Source organism: Hemiscyllium ocellatum, chromosome 5, assembly GCF_020745735.1.
Source record: "Hemiscyllium ocellatum isolate sHemOce1 chromosome 5, sHemOce1.pat.X.cur, whole genome shotgun sequence".
Classification (NCBI taxonomy): Eukaryota; Metazoa; Chordata; class Chondrichthyes; order Orectolobiformes; family Hemiscylliidae; genus Hemiscyllium; species Hemiscyllium ocellatum.
Genome location: NC_083405.1, coordinates 105,717,425 through 105,740,265, shown reverse-complemented (window position 1 = coordinate 105,740,265; position 22,841 = coordinate 105,717,425). Strand labels below are relative to the sequence as shown.

The following is a 22,841-nucleotide window of genomic DNA, read 5'->3' as shown; positions in this document are numbered from 1 at the left end:
CGTGGAGTTAGAGGAGATAGGGGAAGTGCTAAATGAATACTTTTTGTTTGTCTTTTTCTGGTGTGAATACTATGTGGTCGAGGACAATATTGAGATACAGGCTACTAGACTAGAATGGATCGAGGTGCATAAGGAGGAGGTGTTAGCAATTATGGAAAGTGTAAAAATAGATAAGTCCCAAGGGCCGGATGGGATTTATCCTTGGATTCTCTGGGAAGCCAGGGAGGAGAGTGCTGAGCCTTTGGCTTTGATCTTTATGTCTTCATTGTCTACAGGAATAGTGCCAGAAGGCTGGAGGATAGCAATTGTTCTTCCATTGTTCAAGAAGGGGAGTAGAGACAACACTGGCAATTATAGACAAGTGAGCCTTACTTCAATTGTGGGTAAAGTGTTGGAAAGGGTTGTAAGACATAGGATTTATAATCCTCTAGAAAGGAGTACCTTGATTAGGGTAGTCAGCATGGTTTTGTGAAGGGTAGGTCGTGCCTCACAAACGTTATTGAGTTCTTTGAGAAGGTGACCAAACAGGTGGATGGGGGTAAAGCAGTTGATGTGATGTGATGTATATGGATTTCAGTAAGGCATTTGATAAGGTTCCCCATGGTAGGCTATTGCACAAAATAGAGACATGGGATTAAGGGTGACTTAGCGGTTACAGAGAGACATAGATAAGCTGCAGAGCTGGGCTGGGAGGTGGCAAATGGAGTTTAATACAGAGAAATGTGAGGTGATTGATTGATTTTGGAAGGAATAACAGGAATAAAGAGTATTGGGCTAATGGTAAGATTCTTGATAGTGTAGATGAGCAGAGAGATCTCGGTGTCCATGTACATAGGTCCCTGAAAGTTGCCACGCAAATTGATAGGATTGTTAAGAAGGCATATAGTGTGTTCATCTTTACTGGTAGAGGGATCGAGTTTCGGAACCATGAGGTTATGCTGCAGCTGTACAAAACTCTGGTGCGACTGCATTTGGAGTATTGTGTACAGTTCTGGGTCACCGCATTATAAGAAGGATGTGGAAAATTTGGAAAGGGTTCAGAGGAGATGTACTAGGGTGTTGTCTGGTATGGAGGGAAGGTCTTATGAAGAAAGACTGAGGGACTTGAGGCTGTTTTCATTGGAGAGAAGAAGGTTGAGACATATGAGACAATCAGAGGGTCAGGCAGGGTAGACAGTGAGAGCCTTTTTTCTCAGATGGTGATGGCTAGCACGAGGGGATGTAGCTTTAAATTGAGAGGTGATAGATATAGGACAGATGTCAGAGATAGTTTCTTTACTCAGAGTAGTAGGGGCGTGAATGCACTGCTTGTCAACTTTAAGGGCATTTAAATGGTCACTGAATAAGCAAACGGACGAGAATAGAATAGTATAGGTTAGACAGGCTTCAGAAAATGTTCCTGTATACTCTTAACAATTTTTTCTCCATCTAAACCCTCAACACAATGGCAGTCCCAGTCTATGTTTGGAAAGTTAAAATCCCCTACCATAACCACCCTATTATTCCTACAGATAGCTGAAATCTCTTTACAAATTTATTTCTCAAGTTCCCCTCTGACTGTAAAGGGGTCTATAATACAATCCCAACAAAATGAATCATCCCTTTCTTATTTCTCAATTCCATCCAAATAACTTCCCTGGATGGCATTCTGGGAATATCCTCCCTCACCACAGCTGTAATGCTCTCCCTTACCCAAAACAGTCTTTCCAACCTCCCCCCCCCACCCCCCCCCCCACCCCCCTTCTACAATCCTTTCTGTAGCATTTTGTATCCTGGAACATGAAGTGGCCAGTCCTGTCCATCTCTGAGCCATGTTTCTGTAATTGCTATGATATCCCAGAACCACGTTCCTAACCATGGCGTGGGTTAATTGATGAATTTGTGCAGTGCATCTTGTAAATGGTACACACCGCTGCCACTGTGTGCCCGTAGTGAAGGGAGTGGATGTTTGTGGAGGTAAGTGGGTTACTTTGTCCTGGATGGTGTCAATCTTTTTGAGGTTTGTTGGAGCTGCACCCACCCAGGCAAGTGAGGAGTATTCCATCACAGCCCTGACTTGTGCTTTTTAGATGGTCTTTGGGGAGTCAGGTGGTGAGTTACTGACTGCAGTATTCTTAACCTACTTTTGTCACCACTAAGTTTACATGGTGACTCCAGTTGAGTTTCTAATGATGCTGAACTAATTGCAATCATTCTCGAGCATCTCCATTTCTGATCTTAAGATGGGCTGAAGACCATTGCTGCATCACCTAAAGATGGTTGGGCCCAGGACACGACCCTAAGGAACTCCTGCAGAGATTAATTGGAGCTGAGTTGACTGACCTCCAACAACCATGACTGTCTTAGTATGTGCCAGGTATGACTCTAACCAGCAGAGAGGTTTCCCCTGACACCCATTGATTCCAGTTTTGCTAGGGCTCCTTGATGCCATACTCAGATTAATGCAGCCTTGACATCAAAGGCTGTGTCCCTCACCTCTGGAATTCAGCTCTTTTGTCCATCTTTGAAGCATGGTTGTGAAGAGATCAGGAGCTGAGCACCCTGGTGGAACCCAAACTGGGCATCATTGAGCAGGTGATTGATAGCCCTGTTGATGACCCCTTACCTTGTTTTTTTTTACTGATAATCAAAAGTAGACTGAGGGGATGGTAATTGACCAGAGTGGATTTGTCTTTCTTTTTATGTACAGGACATTCCTGGGTAATTTTCCACATTGTCGGGTAAAAGCCAATGTTGTAACTGTACTGGAACAGCTTGGCTAAGGGAGCAGCAAGTTGTGGAGCACTAATCTTTAGTACTATCACCAGAATATTGTTGGGGCCCATTGCCTTTGCAGTATCTAGTGTCTCCAACCATTTCTAAAATCATGGAATGAATTGAATTGGCTGAAGATTGGTATCTGGAATGCTGGGGACCACAGGGGAGACCGACATGGTTCATCCACTCAGCACCTTTTGCTGAAGGTTGCTCTAAATCCTTCAGCTTTAATCCTTTGCATGGATGTGTTGGTCTCCTCCATCATTGTGGACTCTCCCCCTACAGTGAATAGTTTAATCATCTTCCATCATTCACGACTGGCTCTGCAGTTCTGCCACATCCAACTTCAAAGTTAGTTGTGGGATCATTTAGTTCTGTCTTTCACTTGCTGCTTATGCTGTTTGACATGCAAATTGTCCTGTTTGGTAGCTTCACCAGGTTGATACCTCATTTTCAGGTATGCCTGGTGCTACTCCTGGCATGCTCTCTTGCACTCTCTGTTGAGCCAGAAGTGTTAGAGAGGTGAGTCCAATGGCAGTACTTCAAAGGCATCTGGATGATACATGAATACGAAGGAGATAGAGGGGTATGGGCCAAGTGCTGCCAAATGGGACTAGATTAGTTTAGGATATCTGATCGGCATAGGCGAGTTGAAACAAAGAGTCTGTTTCTGTGCTGTACATCTCTGTGACTCTAAGTGTGTTCTTTTTCTGTTGTGAATTAGCACTAGTGATAGAACTGGGAATTTCCAAGTAAGTGTTATATTAGACTTCTCGTGATCTCTCTCTCTCTCTCTCTCTCACTCTCTCTCTCTCTCTCTCTCACTCTCTCTCTCTCACTCTCTCTCTCTCTCTCTCTCTCTCTCTCTCTCACTCTCTCTCTCTCTCTCTCTCTCTCTCTCACATCCCCAGTGTTTTTTTCATATCTGCAGCATTTTGTTCACTTGGTTGAGAGAGTGATCTGTGACGGGGCAGCAACTGACAGGCCATAACATGGAGATCTGTTCTTGAGCAAAATCTGCAGATTTCAGTCACATTTAATGGGGAACGAATGGGGAAAAACTAACATTTTGCTCTCGTTACTCCTCCTAAATTCTGGAGTGTATCGGCATGATTTAATCCCAGTTACTTGCAGCAGTACAGTCTCCAGATATGACTGGGGAAGTTGAGCAATGATCTCCATGCCAGAAGATAACAGAATAGAATCCCTCACTTGGAAGCAGGCCATTTGGCCCATTGAGTCCACACTGACCTTCTGAAGGGCATCCCATCCAGAGCCAGCTCTGATGCCATGCCTGTAACCCTGGATTCCCCATAGCTAATCCACTTAGCCTGCACATCCCTGGACACCGTGGGCAATTTAGCATGGCCAACCCACCCTAACCTGCAAATCTTTGGACTGCAAGAGGAAACTGGAGCACCTGGAGGAATTCCACTGCGTGGAATTCCACACATTCCACTCCATAGTGAGAATGTGTAAACTCCGCACAGATATTTGCTTGAGGGTGGAATTGAACCCAGGTCCCTGGCGCTGTGAGGCAGCTATACTAACCACTGAGTCACTGTACCATCACTATGTTGTCACAGTACAGAAGAACATCGATTATCTGGATATTAATTATCGAATTTCAGATTATCCGAAGATCTCAAAGTCCCGATAGAAACAGTACATCAAAGAGGTGTTACCAACACTGATTGCGTTTTTGGTTAACAAAGATTAAAAATGAATCTGGCTTACTGAAATGCTGCTGGGAACCCAGGCACTGTTTCCAAATGACTGATCTCTCTCTCTTCCCCCTCTCTCTCCCCTGTCTCTCTCTCTCTCTCTCTCCCCCGTGTCTCTCTCTTTCACTCTCTCTTTCACTCTCTCTCACTCTCTCTCTCTCTCACTCTCTCACTCTCTCACTCTCTCACTCTCACTCTCACTCTCACACTCTCACTCTCACTCTCACTCTCACTCTCTCTCACCGTCCAATTTCCCTGGAGTTCTACACAGGGGTGTACCCTTAAACCCCTCCCGCCCCCAATCCCCAGATAGTCTCTCCAACATTGTCCTGAACTTGTCAAAAAGTAGCAGTAACAAGTGTGTGTGCGCGCTATTTTGAGACTCACCCCGTGCCGCCACCACCAAAAGCCACATCAGTCTTGCTGTTGCTGTCCAGAGTGGCTGCTCCAGGATGAGAGCTGATGGCGGTTGGGGCAGACGGGGTACCTGGGGAGAGTGGGTGTTGGGTCAATTGGAGCAGGTGCTCGTGCATGGTGTGCTGTTGCCTGTGCTCCTGAGGGGGGAACAGACTTAGCAAGTGCTCAGTGTGGTAAAAACAATGACTGCAGATGCTAGAAACCAGATTCTGGATTAGTGGTGCTGGAAGAGCACAACAGTTCAGGCAGCATCCAAGGAGCAGCGAAATCAACGTTTCGGGCAAAAGCCCTTCATCAGGAATAAAGGCAGTGAGCCTGAAGCGTGGAGAGATAAGCTAGGGGAGGGTGGGGGTAGGGAGAAAGTAGCATAGAGTACAATGTGTGAGTGGGGGAGGGAATGAAGGTGATAGGTCAGGGAGGAGAGGGTGGAGTGGATAGGTGCTAGGCAGGTCGGACGAGTCCGGACAAGTCATGGGGACAGTACTGAGCTGGACTTTTTGAACTAGGATGAGGTGGGGAAGGGGAAATGAGGAAACTGTTGAAGTCCACATTGATGCCCTGGGGTTGAAGTGTTCCGAGGCGGAAGATGAGGCGTTCTTCCTCCAGGCGTTTGGTGGTGAGGGAGCGGCGGTGAAGGAGGCCCAGGACCTCCATGTCCTCGGCAGAGTGGGATAGGGCGTTGAAATGTTGGGCCACAGGGCGGTGTGGTTGATTGGTGTGGGTATCCTGGAGATGTTCCCTAAAGCGCTCTGCTAGGAGGCCCCAGTCTCCCCAATGTAGAGGAGACCGCATCGGGAGCAACGGATACAATAAATGATATTAGTAGATGTGCAGGTAAAACCTTGATGGATGTGGAAGGCTCCTTTAGGTCCTTGGATAGAGGTGAGGGAGGAGGTGTGGACACAGGTTTTGCAGCCCCTGCGGTGGCAGGGGAAAGTGCCAGGATGGGAGGGTGGGTCGTAGGGGGGCGTGGACCTGACCAGATAGTCAGGAGGGAACGGTCTTTACAGAAGGCGGAAAGGGGTGGGGAGGGAAATATATCCCTGGTGATGGGGTCTTTTTGGAGGTGGCGGAAATGTCGGCGGATGATTTGGTTTAGGTGAAGGTTTGTAGGGTGGTAGGTGAGCACCAGGGGCATTCTGTCCTTGTTACGGTTGGAGGGGTGGGGTTTGAGGGCAGAGGTGCGGGATGTGGATGAGATACGTTGGAGGGCGTCTTTAACCACGTGGGAAGGGAAATTGTGGTCTCTAAAGGAGGAGGCCATCTGGTGTGTTCTGAGGTGGAACTGGTCCTCCTGGGAGCAGATACAGCGGAGGTGGAGGAATTGGGAATACGGGATGGCATTTTTGCAAGAGGTAGGGTGGGAAGAAGTGTAATCCAGGTAGCTGTGGGAGTCAGTGGGTTTGTAAAAAATGTCAGTGTCAAGTCAGTCGTCATTAGTGGAGATGGAGAGGTCCAGGAAGGGGAGGGAGGTGTCGGAGATGGTCCAGATAAATTTAAGGTCAGGGTGGAATGTGTTGATGAATTGCTCAACCTCCTCATGGGAGTACGAGGTGGCGCCAATGCAGTCATCAATGTAGCGGAGGAAGAGGTGGGGAGTGGTGCCGGTGTAATTACGGAAGATCAACTGTTCTACGTAGCCAACAAAGAGACGGGCATAGCTGGGGCCCATACATGTGCACATGGCTACCCCTTTGGTCTGGAGGAAGTGGGAGGATTCGAAGGAGAAATTGTTAAGGGTAAGGACCAGTTGGGCCAAACGAATGAGTGTCGGTGGAAGGGTACTGTTGGGGACGTCTGGAGAGGAAAAAATGGAGGGCTTGGAGGTCCTGATCATGGCGGATGTAGGTGTAGAGGGATTGGATATCCATGGTGAAGATGAAGCGTTGGGGGCCGGGGAAACAGAAGTCTTGGAGGAGGTGGAGGGAGTGGGTGGAGTCTCGAACGTATGTGGGGAATTCCTGGGCTAGGGGGGATAGGACAGTGTGGAGGTAGGTAGAGAGGAGTTCAGTGGGGCAGGACCATGCTGAGACAATGGGTCGGCCAGGGTGGTCAGGCTTGTGGATCTTGGGAAGGAGGTAGAACCGGGCAGTGCAGGGTTCCGGGATATGAGGTTGAAAGCTGTGGGTGGGAGATTTCCTGAGGTGATGAGGTTCTGTATGGTCTGGGAGATGATGGTTTGGTGATGAGGGAGTGGGGTCATGGTCGAGGTGGCAGTAGGAAGAGGTGTCCTCGAGTTGGCGTTTGGCTTCAGCGGTGTAGAGGTCAGTGCGCCAGACTACCACTGCGCCCCCTTTACCCGCTGGCTTGATGGTGAGGTTGGGATTGGAGCAGAGGGATTGAAGGGCTGCACGTTGTGAGGGTGAGAGGTTAGAGTGGGGGAGGGGGGTAGACAGGTTGAGGCGGTTAATGTCCCAGTGGCAGTTGGAAATGAAGAGGTCGAGGGCAGGTAATAGGCCAGCGCGGGATGTCCAGGTGGATGCAGTGTGTTGGAGGTGGGTGAAGGGGTCCTTGGAAGGTGGGCGGGAATCCTGATTGTGAAAGTAAGCTCGGAGGCGGAGGCGACGGAAGAATTGTTCGACGTCACGGCGTGTATTAAATTCATTGATGCGTGGACGGAGGGGGATGAAGGTGAGTCCTTTGCTGAGGACTGATCGTTTGTCCTCAGTGAGGGGGAGGTGTGGGGGGATGGTGAAAACTCGGCAGAGCTGGGATCTGGTGTGGGTGTGGAGCTGGGAGTGGGGGCGGAACCTGTAAGTGGAGTTGGTGTGGTGGTGGGGGGAATGGGGGTGGAGTCATGAGCAGGGGTAGTGTTCCACTCGGGTTTCTGGGGTGTGGGGATAGTGACAATGGGATCTGTGGGGGGCATGTCAGCAGAATGCAGGTGAGTGACACTGGTGGGAGTGGAAGTGGTGGTGACCACGGCAGTAGGGGTGACGGAAGTCACTGAGCGTGTGGCATCAACGATGATGTGAGGGGCGGAAGTGATGTCACGTGTGATGCATGAGGAATTGTGATGGGTGGGAGTGGCCATGATGGGGGCAGAAATGACATAATCAATCAGCGTGGGGGTGGCAGCCGCATGGCTAATGGCGTCTGAGTAGTGCTCACTGTGTCAATCCCATTAAACTGCTGGGGTAGGGGGAGGCTTCAGCAATGCTGCAGGTCCCATACACACAGGGGTGTCTCTGCTCAGAAACCCTGAGACAGAGAGAGGGAGCAAGGCAGGGCAGAGCAAGGGAAAAGGAAACTTCAGAAAACTCAGAGCCCCAGAGGAGGGGCATTGAATACTCAATACCTGAATGAAATACTGTCCACTCATCTTGTTCGGATAATCGTGGTTTGTCTGTATACAGTTTTTGACATACCCTTTCCCGACTCTTCTGCCTTGCTGGCTTCCCCTTCACCAAATCTCTCCCCCCCCCCCCCCCCCCCCCCCGCCACACACACTCACTCACTCACTCACTCACTCACTCACTCGACAAGTAACTTGGCCAGCCCTGCTGATGATGTCTCTTCCTTTGGGTCAGTGTCTAATTACATCTCTGAAGTGCCTTGGACTTGATTGTTATAATTAAGAGGTGCCATATAAATACAGTTAACACAGACCATTGAAAGAATGTCAGTATCTCAATGATGTCTGTGTTTTCAACATTTTTCAATTTAATGAGGGAAAGCTGTGGGGGGTGGGATGGGTTGATGGTGGGAGGAGGGGTGTTTCCACTTTTGATGGGGAAACATGATTTTTAAGAGGCAACATTAAAATTAACTGGCATTGTCATAATTTAAGTAAATTAATCTGTGCAAATTCATGATGAATTGGAAAGTTCAGAACAAACTATAATCTGGAGTCACAGACCCAAAAGGTGGTTACACTCTCAATACCCTCACGATTGCTACATTTCAACCAGCCTTTGTGCATGCAATATCTCATAAAGCTCATCAAGGACACTGCTTAAACATTAATGGGGAAATGCTAATGCGATCGAGCAATTGGATCTGTGCCAAATTTTACAAGATCAAAGGGAATATGTGAAAGGAGATGTTGACATGAGGGACTGTAGAAAGAGTCTCAGCAACTGTGCTTGGTGCAAATAATCGGAGAAAGGAAATTGAGTCAAACCTCAAAGCAATGGTGGCTTTAATGGCTTTGGGCACTGTGGCATGGTGTAGTAGCTCATAATCCAATGGAATTAAGCATGAAGTTTAAATCACAAGGGAAATGTATGCAGTTCTGCAGGCCTTGTGTCGGACTGATTCAGGCCATAAGCTGGATGAAGGAATTTGTTGAGATCACAGAGTATATTGGGCAATTCGTTGCATTAAATTAATATTAATTGGCTTCAGATCCAGTCAGGCAACTCCCAAGACTTGCCAAACTACAGCATTCCTTAGTCTGATCCTTCCTCAGTTTGGTTTCTGAGGTGGCTCCCAACATTTGCCCTCTATAGATGAGGGTTTGCTAGGTTACTGCCAGTCGATCGTAAATTCACCACAAACATGCCAGAGTGCAAACTCCAAGGAATTGAATTTTGGCATCGTAATTTTAAATAGAGCAAGAGAAATACTCTATTATAAGGTCAAGTTGCGCAGTCATTTTTTCCTGCATTGTAAGCTATTAAAAATATCCTAATTTTCTTATTTTGGCCAAAATATATTTTGAAGTGGGGCTTTCAGTTGGTTTTCTGCTGGTCTTCGTTGTCTGATTCCTGAAGAAGGGCTTATGCCCGAAACGCCAGTTCTGCTGCTCCTTGGATGCTGCCTGACCTGCTGTGCTTTTCCAGCAACACGTTTTTCAGCTCTGTCTTGAGACCGAGCAGCAAGTGACCCAATTATACTATTCTGAAATAAAACTGATGCTGGAGATCTGAAACAAAAACAGACATTGCTGGCAAAACTCAGCAGGTCTGGCATCATGTGTAGGAACAAAACAGGGTTAAAGTTTTGAGTCCAGTGACTTTTCAGGACTGGCAGCAGCTCAGAAATACTCTGAAATGTTTGCTGAAGGCAAGTTGGGCGATGGTAGGAAGAGGGTGATTGGATAGTTGACGATGAAGCCCAGAGAGAGAGAGCTCAAGCCATAAAGTTATTGAAATTGATATCAAGGCCAGAGGAGTACAGGGTTCTCAAGTGGGAAATGAGGTGCTGTTCTTCCAGCTTGTGCTGAGCTTTACTGGAGCACAGTAAAGCTGTCCAGGGAAGCTGTTACAGATGTCCAGGGAACAGGATGGTATGTTGAAGTGGCAGGCAACGGGAAGCTCATGGCCTTTTTGTGGACAGAACGTAGGTGCTCTGCAAAGCAGTCACCCAGTCTATGCTTCGTTTCCCCAATGTGGAGGAGACCACATTGTGTGCAGCAAATGCAATTGTGTGAAGGGCAGGTAAAGAGCTGTTTCACCTGGAAGGTGTGTTTGGGCCCTTGGATGCAGTGGTGGGAGGAGGTAAACAGCCAGGTGTTGCACCATCTGCAGTTGCAGGGGAAGGTGTCTTGGGGCTGTGGGGAGTTGTTGGGGGTGAAGGAAAAGTGGACCAGGGTGTCCAGGAGGGATTGGTCCTTGAGAAAGGCTGACGAGGGAGAGAAGGAATATGTGACTATAACAAGACCGGATAAGTGACTGGGTAAAAGACATGGAAGGATGGAATCAAGCTCTAAAGTTCCTGAACTCAATGTTGATCTGCACTCAGTGCTGGGCACAGCCAAGTGCACACACTTGGACTTCTCAGCTCTCGCTGTCTCAGAGCTGTCCTGCTCCCAGTTCCACTTCATTTCTAACAAGGAAATATTTATCTTCCTTTTCAGGCATTAAACAACACAAGCTGCAACAGCTCCGAGATATCCACAAACCTGTGGAACCTCCCTGCCCTCCCCTCCCTCAGACTACATCCTTTTTCCTGACCCCAGCTTTTTTTCAAGTATTTGCTATTTCTTCTGAACTTCCACTGTCTGATGCTGAACATTCTGTCATCAGTAACATCTTAGTTTTGCCCTTCTGTACCCCTTCAGCTCAATAAATTTAGGGCATGATGTTGAAAGCTTTTTCCATCATCTCCACTTCCCTGCCTGCTTCTTTGGACAGGAGTCCTTTCACTCCCAGAGATCCCTTCATCCACCTCCAACAGTTTCCCCCACCTGGACATGGCCCCCATGAACAAATTAGACAAGTCTGTTGCTGAACTTCGGAACAGTGCAAAAACACGAAGTGCTGGCAAAACTCAGCCAGTCTGGCAGCATGTGCGGGAAGAAAGAGCCAATACTTCAAGTCTAGCAATTTTTCATCAGATGGAATCAGGCTGTATCACAGGGGATGGCCTCGAGGGAATGCTGACAAGGGAGGGGAGGAGAGGATCTTGGTAGTGGCATCATTCTGGATGTAGTGGAAGTGGTGGACAACAGTCCTTTAAATACTGAGGCTGATGGGGTAGGAGGTGAAGACCATCAGGCAGGTTGTAGGAGGAAAGAGATGGGATCAGAGCAGAAATGGGCTTTTCTCAGCATTATTTTTGTGGGGCTGGGGGTTGCAGATTTGGAGTGGAACAAGGAATGTTCCAATTACCTCCCTCTGGCCTTTCACCTGCAGTCATCCTGTTCATTGAGAACTGGCAATGTGACATTGGTTGCCTTCATTTCTTAGCCATTCAAATCTATCTCACTCTGAGCTGACTGCAGTACATGCTGTCAGATCCTGGTCTGACTCTGTCATCCAGCTGACAAGGCTGGTGGTGCTGTTGTCATCTGGCAGGCTGACCTCTGCATTGTCGAGGCCAAGCTCCAGGCCTCGGATACCACCTCCTCACTCTCTCTCGACTGTGGCCCCATCATTTGAGCATCAGGCCATTGTGTGCATAACTGTCACCGATCTCTCACCCCCCCCACCCCCCCCCCCCCTCTCCCCGGACACCCTCCCAGTTTATAGTTCCCCAATCCTGTACAGCCTGCTTCTACCTCCTTCCCAATTTCCACAAACATGACTGCCTGGGCTGACCCATTGGGGGTTTATACTTGTTCCTGCTCCTCAGAGCTTATCTATTCCTACCTTGACTCCAATTTGTTTCCCTGCCATTGTTCAGCCTTCTCCCCCCACTCCCCCCAAACATAAATCCTCTGATGCCTTCTACAGAATTTCCCATTCATGGGCTCCAGGGGCAGCACTGTGGCTCAGTGGTTAGCACTGCTGCCTGTGTGGAGTTTGCACATTCTCCCGGTTTCTGTGGGTGCTCCAGTTTCCTCCCATAATCCAAAGATGTGCAGGTTAGGTGAATTGGCCATGCTAAATTGCCTATAGTGTTCAGGGAAGTGTAGGTTAGGTGCATTAGTCAGGGTTAAATATAGATTAATAAGGTAGAGAAATGAGTCTGGGTGGGTTACTCTTTGGAGGGTCAGTGTAGACTTGTTGGGCCGAAGGGCCTGTTTCCACACTGTGGGGATTCTATGATTCTCCAGCTGTTACCTCTTCACCATGGACATACCATCCCCTTTACATGTCCATTCTCCAACAGGATGGTCTCATGGTTCTCCACTCTTTCCCAGAAAGAAGACCTGGTCTGTTCCCTTCCACCACCACCCTCTGCCTGGCCAAGCTCACACTCACTTTGAACAACTTCTCCTTAAACTCCTCTCACTTCATTCAGGTCAAAGGTACCCACATGGGCCCTAGGTAAGTCAGTTTTTTTTTGTGGGGGGTAATTGGAACATTCCTTGTTCCAATCCAAATCTGCAACCCCCAGCCCCACAAAAATAATGCTGAGAAAAGCCCATTTCTGCTCTCATCCCATCTCCTTTCCTCCTACAACATCAATAGGACCTGCCTGATGATCTTCACCTACTACCCCATCAGCCTCAGCATTTAAAGGACTGCTGTCCACCATTTCCACTACATCCAGTGTGATGCCATTACCAAGATCCTCCCCTCCCCTCCCTTGTCAACATTCCCTTGAGGCCATCCCCTGTGATACAGCCTGATTCCATCTGATGAAAAATTGCTAGACTTGAAGTATTGGCTCTTTCTTCCAGCACATGCTGCCAGACCTGCTGAGTTTTGCCAGCACTTTGCGTTTTTGTACTGTTCTGAAGTTCAGCAACAGACTTGTCTAATTTGTTCATGGGGGCCATGTTCCCATTAAGATTAGTATAATGCAAGTGATTTTTCCTGAATGCTAAATGCCGAACATGCAATGGGAGTTGGGAGTTGGGTTTGAATCCTGGTGTAGGAAACGAAATACATTGTACAGCATGTGAATGCAGTGTGATATCGAACCTGACATTAAAAAACTGGGCTTGTGTTCTCCTTGCCTGTTTTCAGTTCACACTGCTGAACTGGCTGGTGAACAGGACTATTCTCTTTCCCTCTCTCTCAGCAGAGAGCTCTTGTGGACACATTTAGTGTTGCTGGAGATTGTGGCAATGTAAACATTTTTTCTGGATGGCTGAAAACCAACCTGTAGCTGTTCTTGTTGGAGTGATGGACAGATCTGTCCATGTCCATGCACGCTGTACCAGGTCCAGGGACTGGTTTATCAGCAGCAGCTGAAATGCCAGTGCAATGTTTTAATCTTCGCAAACTACTTACTGTGCTGTTGGCACACGATCACACTTTATCTCGAACAATGGACCACCAGGAGATATATTCTGAAGTGCAGAAGAGCTGGGTGATGTACATCTATTAGTCAAGTGGCTGTACACTGCATGTTTGAGCCATTTTGATGGGGTCCAGTTCAAAGCTGCCGTGCACTTGGCTTAGTTAAGCCTGTGTGCTCTGCATGTCTGAATTAAAAACCTGCTTTCCATCAATGTAAGGGGTATGGGACAACTGCCCTGCTTTCAGTGTGCTGCTGCTCGTTCAACGAATGAGTTATGATACTGTTTGAAGTACGTTTTGAAGTACATTTATGAAAAGGAGGACTAACCCTGCAGTCATCATGTCAGTGATTCATCCAATTTAGCTGATGTGATTGAATCAGATTGAAAAACTAGTCTTCAATGAGAAGCGCCTTGTTCTTTCTGTAACTTCGGTGTTAATTACTGCTGTACAAAATGATGATTGAATCATTGTAGTTATGGCTAACGGCATGCAAGGTTCTTGAGACACTGCCTAAGTTCGATTTAAATCCCTTTCAGACTGTTATTGTTTGAAAAGCAAATGCTAGAAACCAAAAATTGGTTGAGATTTTGCAGTAAATTGTTCACATTTTAGGAAAGGTTTCTTACCTCTTAATCGCTCTTGACTGTTCACTCCCCTCCAGTCCTGTGTCTCACTTTATTGATGATGCCCATGTCAGAGGACCAGTTGGATTTGGCTCATGGATCATTTTTATTATAAATTTAGTGTGGTCAATAGCCATTTCTTTTTAGTTGCGACTTGGTTTAATTAGGTCGGTAAGAAGTGCAGCAAAAGCATGCTCGTGCATCCGACAAAATAGTACTAAAATTATTTGCTTTGCTCCTGTGACACCAAAATTGCAACATAAATGTTCTGTTACTGATACAATTCTTAAATTAGGATTCAATAAGTACTCCCAAGTAAGTTGTAATTACAACAGTAACGATCACAGAAATGTGCCATAATTGTCAAATTGTGCTCCGAAACAAGAAAGCAAAAGCTTTCTTGGCAAAAATTGAAGACAAGCTACTGGGTGGCTATATGCTGGTTGCTTGGGGTGGACAGTACTTTAACATGCATTAAAGGCAACACAGTGGGTGTATCTTCAACTTTCTTTCTTTTTGTCCTCTGCAGCTTGTTGCTATCTTTGAAGAGCAAGAGCCACACCATGGTGGTGATGGTACAAGTGCCAGTTCGACTGGTACTCAAAGCCCAGAGATATTTGGCAGTGAGCCTGCACCAAACTCCTTGTCTGCATTCCAGCCATATCAAGCGTCAAGTGAGATTGAGGTCACCCCATCCGTCCTCCGAGCAAGTAAGTACTTGTGTGTGCTTATTCACGCATGGAGGGAGACTTTTGAATGAAGGGCCTGCACATTCATATGTCCTTCAATGATTTGTTTGGCTCACCTTCAAAGCTTTGTAAGTCTCTTCCATTTTGCACACTTTTAGATTAGATACCCCACATTATGGAAACAGGCCCTTTGGCCCAACAAGTCCACACCGACCCTCCGAAGAGTAACCCACCCAGACCCATTCCCCTACCCTGTATTTACCCTGACTAATTTACTTAACACTATGGACAGTTGAGCATAATCTGCACATCTTTGGATTGTGGGAGGAAACCAGAGCACCCGGAGGAAAAACACTGAGCCTCTGTGCCACCCGTTTCTGGCTCCGTTTTGAAATGTACTCATTTGAATCATATTGTTGGATATGTTATTCTGACATCTGAAAGCATAGAACATAGAACAATACAGCACAGAACAGGCCCTTTGGCCCACGATGTTGTGCCGAACATCTATCCTAGATTAAGCACCCATCCATGTACCTATCCAATTGCCGCTTAAAGGTCGTCAATGATTCTGACTCTACCACTCCCATGGGCAGCGCATTCCATGCCCCCACCACTCTCTGGGTAAAGAACCCACCCCTGACATCTACCCTATACCTTCCACCCTTCACCTTAAATTTATGTCCCCTTGTAACACTCTGTTGTACCCGGGAAAAAGTTTCTGACTGTCTACTCTATCTATTCCTCTGATCATCTTATAAACCTCTATCAAGTCACCCCTCATCCTTCGCCTTTCCAACGAGAAAAGGCCGAGAACTCTCGACCTATTCTCCATTCCAGGCAACATCCTGGTAAATCTTCTCTGCACCCTCTCCAAAGCTTCCACATCTTTCCTAAAGTACTCCAAATGTGGCCTAACCAAAGTCCTGTACAGCTGCAACATCACTTCACGACTCTTGAATTCAATCCCTCTGCTAATGAACGCTAATACACCATAGGCCTTCTTACAAGCTCTATCCACCTGCGTGGCAACTTTCAAAGATCTATGTACATAGACCCCAAGATCCCTGTGTTCCTCCACCTGACTAAGAACCCTACCGTTATCCTTGTATTCCGCATTCTTATTTGTTCTTCCAAAATGGACAACCTCACACTTGGCAGGGTTGAACTCCATTTGCCACTCCTCAGCCCAGCTCTGCATCATATCTAAGTCCCTTTGCAGCCGACAACAGCCCTCCTCACTGTCCACAACTCCACCAATCTTCGTATCATCTGCAAATTTACTGACCCACCCTTCGACTCCCTCATCCAAGTTATTAATAAAAATTACAAACAGCAGAGGACCCAGAACTGATCCCTGTGGAACTCCACTTGTAACTGGGCTCCTGGCTGAATATTTACCATCTACCACCACTCTCCGGTCGAAGTCAGTTAGCCAGTTTTCTATCCAATTGGCCAAATTTCCCTCTATCCCATGCCTCCTGACTTTCCGCATAAGCCTACCATGGGGAACCTTATCAAATGCCTTACTAAAATCCATGTACACTACATCCACTGCTCTACCCTCATCCACATGCTTGGTCATCTCCTCAAAGAATTCAATAAGACTTGTAAGGCAAGACCTACCCATCACAAATCCGTGCTGGCTGTCCCTAATCAAGCAGTGTCTTTCCAGATACTCATAAATCCTATCCCTCAGTACCCTTTCCATTATTTTGCCTACCACAGAAGTAAGACTAACTGGCCTGTAATTCCCGGGGTTATCCCTATTCCCTTTTTTGAACAGGGGCACAACATTCGCTACTCTCCAGTCCCCTGATACCACCCCCGTTGACAGTGAAGACGAAAAGATCATTGCCAACGGTACTGCAATTTCCTCTCTTGCTTCCCACATAATCCTAGGATATATCCCGTCAGGCCCGGGGGACTTCTCTATCCTCAAGTTGTTCAACATGTCCAACACATCTTCCTTCCTAACAAGTATCTCTTCTAGCTTATCAGTCCGTTTCACATTCTCCTCTTCAACAATACGGTCCCTCTCGTTTGTAAATACTGAAGAAAAGTACTCATTCAAGACCTCTCCTATCTCTTCCGACTCAATACACAATCTCCCACTACTGTCCTGGATCGGACCTACCCTCGTTCTCGTCATTCTCATGTTTCTCACATACGCATAAAATGCCTTGGGGTTATCCTTGATCCTATCCGCCAAGGATTTTTCATGCCCTCTCTTAGCTCTCCTAATCCCTTTCTTCAGGTCCCTTCTGGCTATCCTGTATCCCTCCACTGCTCTGTCTGAACCCTGTTTCCTCAACCTTATGTAAGCCTCCTTCTTCCTCTTTACTAGACATTCAACCTCCCTCGTCAACTAAGGCTCCCTCACATGACCATTTCTTTCCTGCCTGATAGGTACATACATATCAAGGACACGTCGTATCTGCTCCTTGAAAAAGTTCCACATTTCCACCACATCCTTCCCTGACAGCCTATGCTCCCAACCTATGCTCCTCAAATCCTGTCTTACAGCATCGTAATTTCCCTTCCCCCAATTGTAAAACCTACCCTGTTGTGCGCACCTATCTCTCTCCATAACTAAGGTGAAAGTCACAGAATTGTGGTCACCATCACCAAAATGTTCACCCACTAACAAGCCCATCACTTGTCCCGGTTCATTACAGAGTACCAAATCCAATATGGCCTCCCCTCTGGTTGGACAATCTACATACTGAGTTAGAAAAGCTTCCTGGACACACTGCACAAACACCGCCCCATCCAATCTACTTGATCTAAAGAGCTTCCAATCAATATTTGGGAAGTTGAAGTCGCCCATGACTACGACCCTGTGGCTTCTGCACCTTTCCAAAATCTGTTTCCCAATCTGTTTCTCCACATCTCTGCTGCTATTGGGGGGCCTATAGTAAACACCCAACAAGGTGACTGCACCTTTCCTATTTCTGACTTCAGCCCATACTACCTCCAAAGGCAGATCCCCCTCAAACTTCCTTTCTGCAGCCGTTATACCATTTCTAATTAGCAATGCCACCCCCCTCCTTTTTTACCACCCGCCCTAATCTTACTGAAACATCTGTAACCAGGAACCTCCAACAATCATTCCTGTCCCTCATCTATCCACGTTTCCGTGATGGCCACAACATCGTAGTCCCAGGTACCGATCCACGCCTAAAGTTCACCCACCTTATTTCTGATACTCCTTGCGTTGAAGTATACGCACTTGAGCCCATCTCTGTGTCCGCAAGTATTCCCTGTCAGTGCTACCTTCTCCACAGCCTCCCTACATTCTTGGACATCCTGACAAACAGCTAGCTTACTTGCTGGACTACAAGTCTGGATCCCATCCCCCTGCCAAATTAGTTTAAACCCCCCCCCCCCCACCGAAGAGTGCTAGCAAACCTACCCCCCAGGATATTGGTGCCCTTCTGGTTCAGGTGCAACCCGTCCTTAGATTCTGCAAATCCACTTTAGATTCTGCTCCGAAATCTGCCTTACGTTTTTTGCTGGGATATGCACAAATAGATGTTGGACATCCAGGCGTCTGAAATGGTGACCACAAGTGGAAAGCTTCAGGTGAGAGGCTGGTGAGGAGCAATAGGGTAGAAAAATACAGTTTTACAAATAGAACAGAGAAATGCTGTTTGCAATAGAAATGCTCGCCCTTGTACAATAACTTCATCTACTGTTCAGCAGCAGCCCTTTGTAGAGAAATAAAGTCATGAGATGTGGCATTTTAAAAACAAAATGTTTGAAAAACATTTAGTATAACTTCTATTAAATCTTCATATGTATAAAAGGAACGATATTCTCTCCTAGATGATCAGAAAATTACAAAGAGCAGAATAAATCTGTCACACAAATGTGTCATATATTAGCCCCAAAATGTTTCCTTTTTACCCTTACTAATGCCCCAACCCACCTTCTTTAATATATCCTAAAGTATGATCGTCCAAAAATGAATAACTCACTATAAAAAATACTATATAGATAAGCTCATAATGTGACTTCAAAATTTGGGTTGTGAAGAATTCTTGGAAGTATTGAAAAGACTTTATTCCTGAAATTTCTAACTATTGCTTTGAGTTGTTAGTGCATTAACACGACTGTTCATGGAGGGAAAAAAAATCATGCTGATGAAGGAAATCATCTGACTTTAGGGTTGGTTACAGAACTGCTGCAGTTAGTATTTCAATTTGCTTAGTGGCTAATTAGCCCAAATGACTTAACTTATTCCTGCTACTAGCACATTTCCTGGGACATTCGTCTTGGCAGTATTACACTTTTGTAATGATTGCATTGTTATGCCTTCAATACACCCAGTATTTTGTACTCAGGTGACCCATGCTTAACATAACCGTTGTCTTTAAGGCACCAAAGTTTAAAAAACACTAAATGACACCAATCAGCTGGCATTAATTTGGTACTGCCATAATAACTGACATTACTATTGTAAAAGTAATTGCACAATTATTTGGTTTCATGAAATGAATTATGGATTGCCAAATGTTTGTAGAGTTAAGGTTCAAGGACAATCTGAGAACTCATTGACAAATGAACTGAATTTACTCAATTTGATGTCTTGTATACCTTAAGCATTCTAGAATGGGGTATCTGAGTTATATGGACTGGTGTCAATAGTCCTACAAAATTTTTCATGTTTTGACTTGTGGGCAGAATTCAAAACTTGTGATCATAACATAATTCCTGATTGATCCAGTAAGGAAATAGAAAGCATTATCTAAAACAGATCTTCTAAGTACAAGTAGTGAGGCAATGAATTTAGGATGTGAAAAAGGAATCACTGAGATGGGTTGCATTGAGGCGGTCAGTAGGAAGTTTGGTAGATATATGTGGGAGAAAACAAGGGTGCAGTAAAAATATTAGTTGGTACAGAGTGGAAAAAATGCCTTGTCAATCAGTGTAGCAGCGACCTGTTAGGCTGAATGGCCTGATTCAGTGCTTTAATTGTTATGCCATCCTAATCATATGTGGTGACAAATTGTTAACCTCAATTTTGTATTTTTATCATAGTTCACTCTTAAATTATTGCCTCTGTATTTGTGTTTTGAAGATCTCTCTGCTGATTGAATACTTCTTCATGTGATACAGCATAATTTTATTATTGAACATTTGCTGTTGATGACATGTAATTCAGTAATTATGACCCATAATTATTATATCTGCCTGGGGCAATTGACTATTAGTTGTACTAAGACTCGGAAAATTGCTACAACTGATGTAATTTTTTGCTAATTGCTGTGCTACCCATGTACTTATTATGAATACTGTATTGTGCTTGTAGAAACTAAAAACCACTGCTGACTGATTGCTCCCCAGGTAGTTAGAAATAATGCCTTGAAACTGAATTAGTTTGGTCACGTGCTTAAATTGCATATTTGAATTCTGTGCTTTGGAACCTTAACTGCTGCTCCTGGCTATTACCAACATGGCAAATAGAATTAAAGGTTTCAAGTATGTGAGCAATTAATTCATTCCCAGACACAGTTTTGAATTGTAGACATCTCAGGCAGTGACTTTGCCTCTGTTCTATGACCATATGTGATTTCTTTTATGGATAAGATGTGCAAAGACAAGTAGATGTCTTACTGACATTTATGGTTCCAGTGTGAGATTTAAAGGTACCACCATAATAACTGATATTGCTCTTTCAATAGTGATGATAATGTTACTTCTGCTCAGAAGTAGTGTCTTGCTGATCATTGAAAGAAAGTGTCCATGAATTGAAAACAGCTCCTCACAATTTTAAACACCTTCAATGTTCATTTCTGATTTCAAATTCTCCTCAGTGCTTTGCAGTGACAATGTAGAGCAGTAGGGAGGCAAGAGCAAAGTGCTAGATTTCTTAACCAGAAACTCACTTGGGTTAAAAGATTAAAAAAAACCTGGAATTAAGAATCTACTGATAACCGTGAAACAATTGTTGTTTGTCAGAAAAACTCATCAAGTTCACTGATGTCCTTCAGGACAGGAGATCTGCCATTGTCATCTGGTTTGGCCTACCCAACCCTAGATTTTCAGCAATGTGCTTAATTCTAACTACCTTCTGAAATGGCCTAGCAAGCCACTCATTGTATCAATCACCACAAAGTCTCAACAAACAAATGAAACTTGAGAAAGGCTCGGCATCAACCTTGGTACTGGTACCGGCAACAGCAAAAACAGTCCTGTCAACCCTGCAAAGGTCTCCTGACTAACATCTGGGGCTACTGCCAAAACTGAAGAGCTGCCTCAAAGACTAGTTAAGCAACAGCCCATCATACTCGTGGAGTTATATCTTATGGATAATGTCCCAAACTATTATTATCTCGGATTATGTCTTGTCCTCCAGCGGGACAGACCCAGCAGTAGTCGTGACACAGTGATATACTTTGGCAGAGACTTGCCCTGGGAGTCTTCAACATTAACTCTGGACCCCATGAAGGCTCATGGCGTCAGGTAAAATATGAGCAAGGGAACCTCCTGCTGGTGACCACATACCATCCTTCCTCGGCTGATGAGTCAGTGCTCCTCCATATTGAACCACACTTGGAGGAAGTGCAGAGGATGGCAAACGCTCAAAACGTACTCTGGGCAGGGGATTTCAGTGTTCACCACCAAGAATGGCTCTGCAGCAACATTATTGATTGAGCTGATTGGATCGAAAGGACATACTTGACCTCATCCTTACCAATCTACCAGATGCACAGTGGCAGTAAGAATGACCATCGCATGGTCCTTGTGGATGAAAAGTCCCACCTTCACTTTCTATTGTGTTGTGTGGCATTATCACCATGCTAAATGGGATAGACTTTGAACAGATCTAGCAACTAAAGACTGAGCATCCATGAGGCGCTGCGGGCCATCCGCAACAGCAGAACTCTACTCCAGCGCAATCTACTAAACTCATAGCCTGGCATAAACCCCACTCACTGGTTGCCATCAAGTCAGGGGATCAACCCAGTTCAATGAAGAGTGGAGGAGAGCATGCCAGGAGTAGGACCAACCACATCGAAATCTGTAGACCTGGTGAAGCCACCAAATAGCGTAAGAGAGGCAGAGCCAAACATGACCAGAAATAGCACAGCAGATCTAAGCTCTGTCGGCTTGCCACTTCCAGTCGTGAATTGTAGTGGAAAATGAAACTGCTTACTGGAGGAGAGGATCCACATATTTCCCTGTCCTCAGTGATGGATGAGCCTCGCACATCAGTACAAAGGTTAAGGATAAACATTGGTGGACAATACCCGGGCCTGGGCTGAAAAGTGGCAAGTAACATTGACGCTGCACAAATGCCAGGCAGTGACCATCTCCATTCAGAGATAATCTCATCCCCATTCTTTGACTCAGTGGTGTGACCATCACGGAATTCCCTCTACTATCAATATCCTGGGGTTTCCCATTGGCCTGAAACTGAACTGGGCTCTCTACATAAACACTGGCTACACTAGTAGATCAGAGGCTAGGAATACTGCAGTGAGTAACTCACTACCTGACTCCCCAAAGCCTGTCCACTATCTTCGAGACAAGTCAGGAGTAATATGGAGTATTTCCCACTTGTCTGGTCAGAGTGAACACTCAGGCTTTACACCATCCAGGACAAAACAGCTCGCTTGATTGGCACTACATCCACAAGCAACCATTTACTCCACCACTGACTTTGAGACCGAGTAGTGTGTACTATCTCCAAGAAGCATAGTAGACTTTCATCATAGATCCTTAAATGGCACCTTCCAAACCTACAACCATTTCCATCCAACAGGAAGGGTAGCAGATACATTTGAATGTGGCCCTCTGCAGGTTTCCCCCTCAGCCACTCACCATCCTGACTTGGAAGTACATCAGTCCTGGAATTTCCTACCAAAGGGTATTTGGGTTTACCTATAGCACGTGGACTGCAGCAGTTCAAAAAGATAGCTCACCACCACCTCAATAGCAACTAGGGACAGGCAATAAATGCTGGGCCCATGTGTGAATTTTTAAAAAAAGCTCCACGTTGAAGCCAGAAACTTTCAGTCAATGGCCCAATATTCCACTGGTGTC

At 45.9% G+C, this 22,841-nt stretch overlaps 1 protein-coding gene across 5 annotated transcripts in view; it reads left to right on the top strand.

Moving 5' to 3' along the window:
* Positions 1 to 22,841, top strand: part of LOC132815814 (partitioning defective 3 homolog) — an 810,799-nt gene that overhangs the window by 329,187 nt on the left and 458,771 nt on the right. For all 5 annotated transcript variants that reach the window (XM_060825083.1, XM_060825081.1, XM_060825084.1 and 2 more), the window contains exon 3: positions 14,630 to 14,810. In XM_060825083.1, coding sequence (XP_060681066.1) covers positions 14,630 to 14,810 — 181 coding nt within the window. The remainder of the gene's footprint in view (positions 1 to 14,629; positions 14,811 to 22,841) is intronic.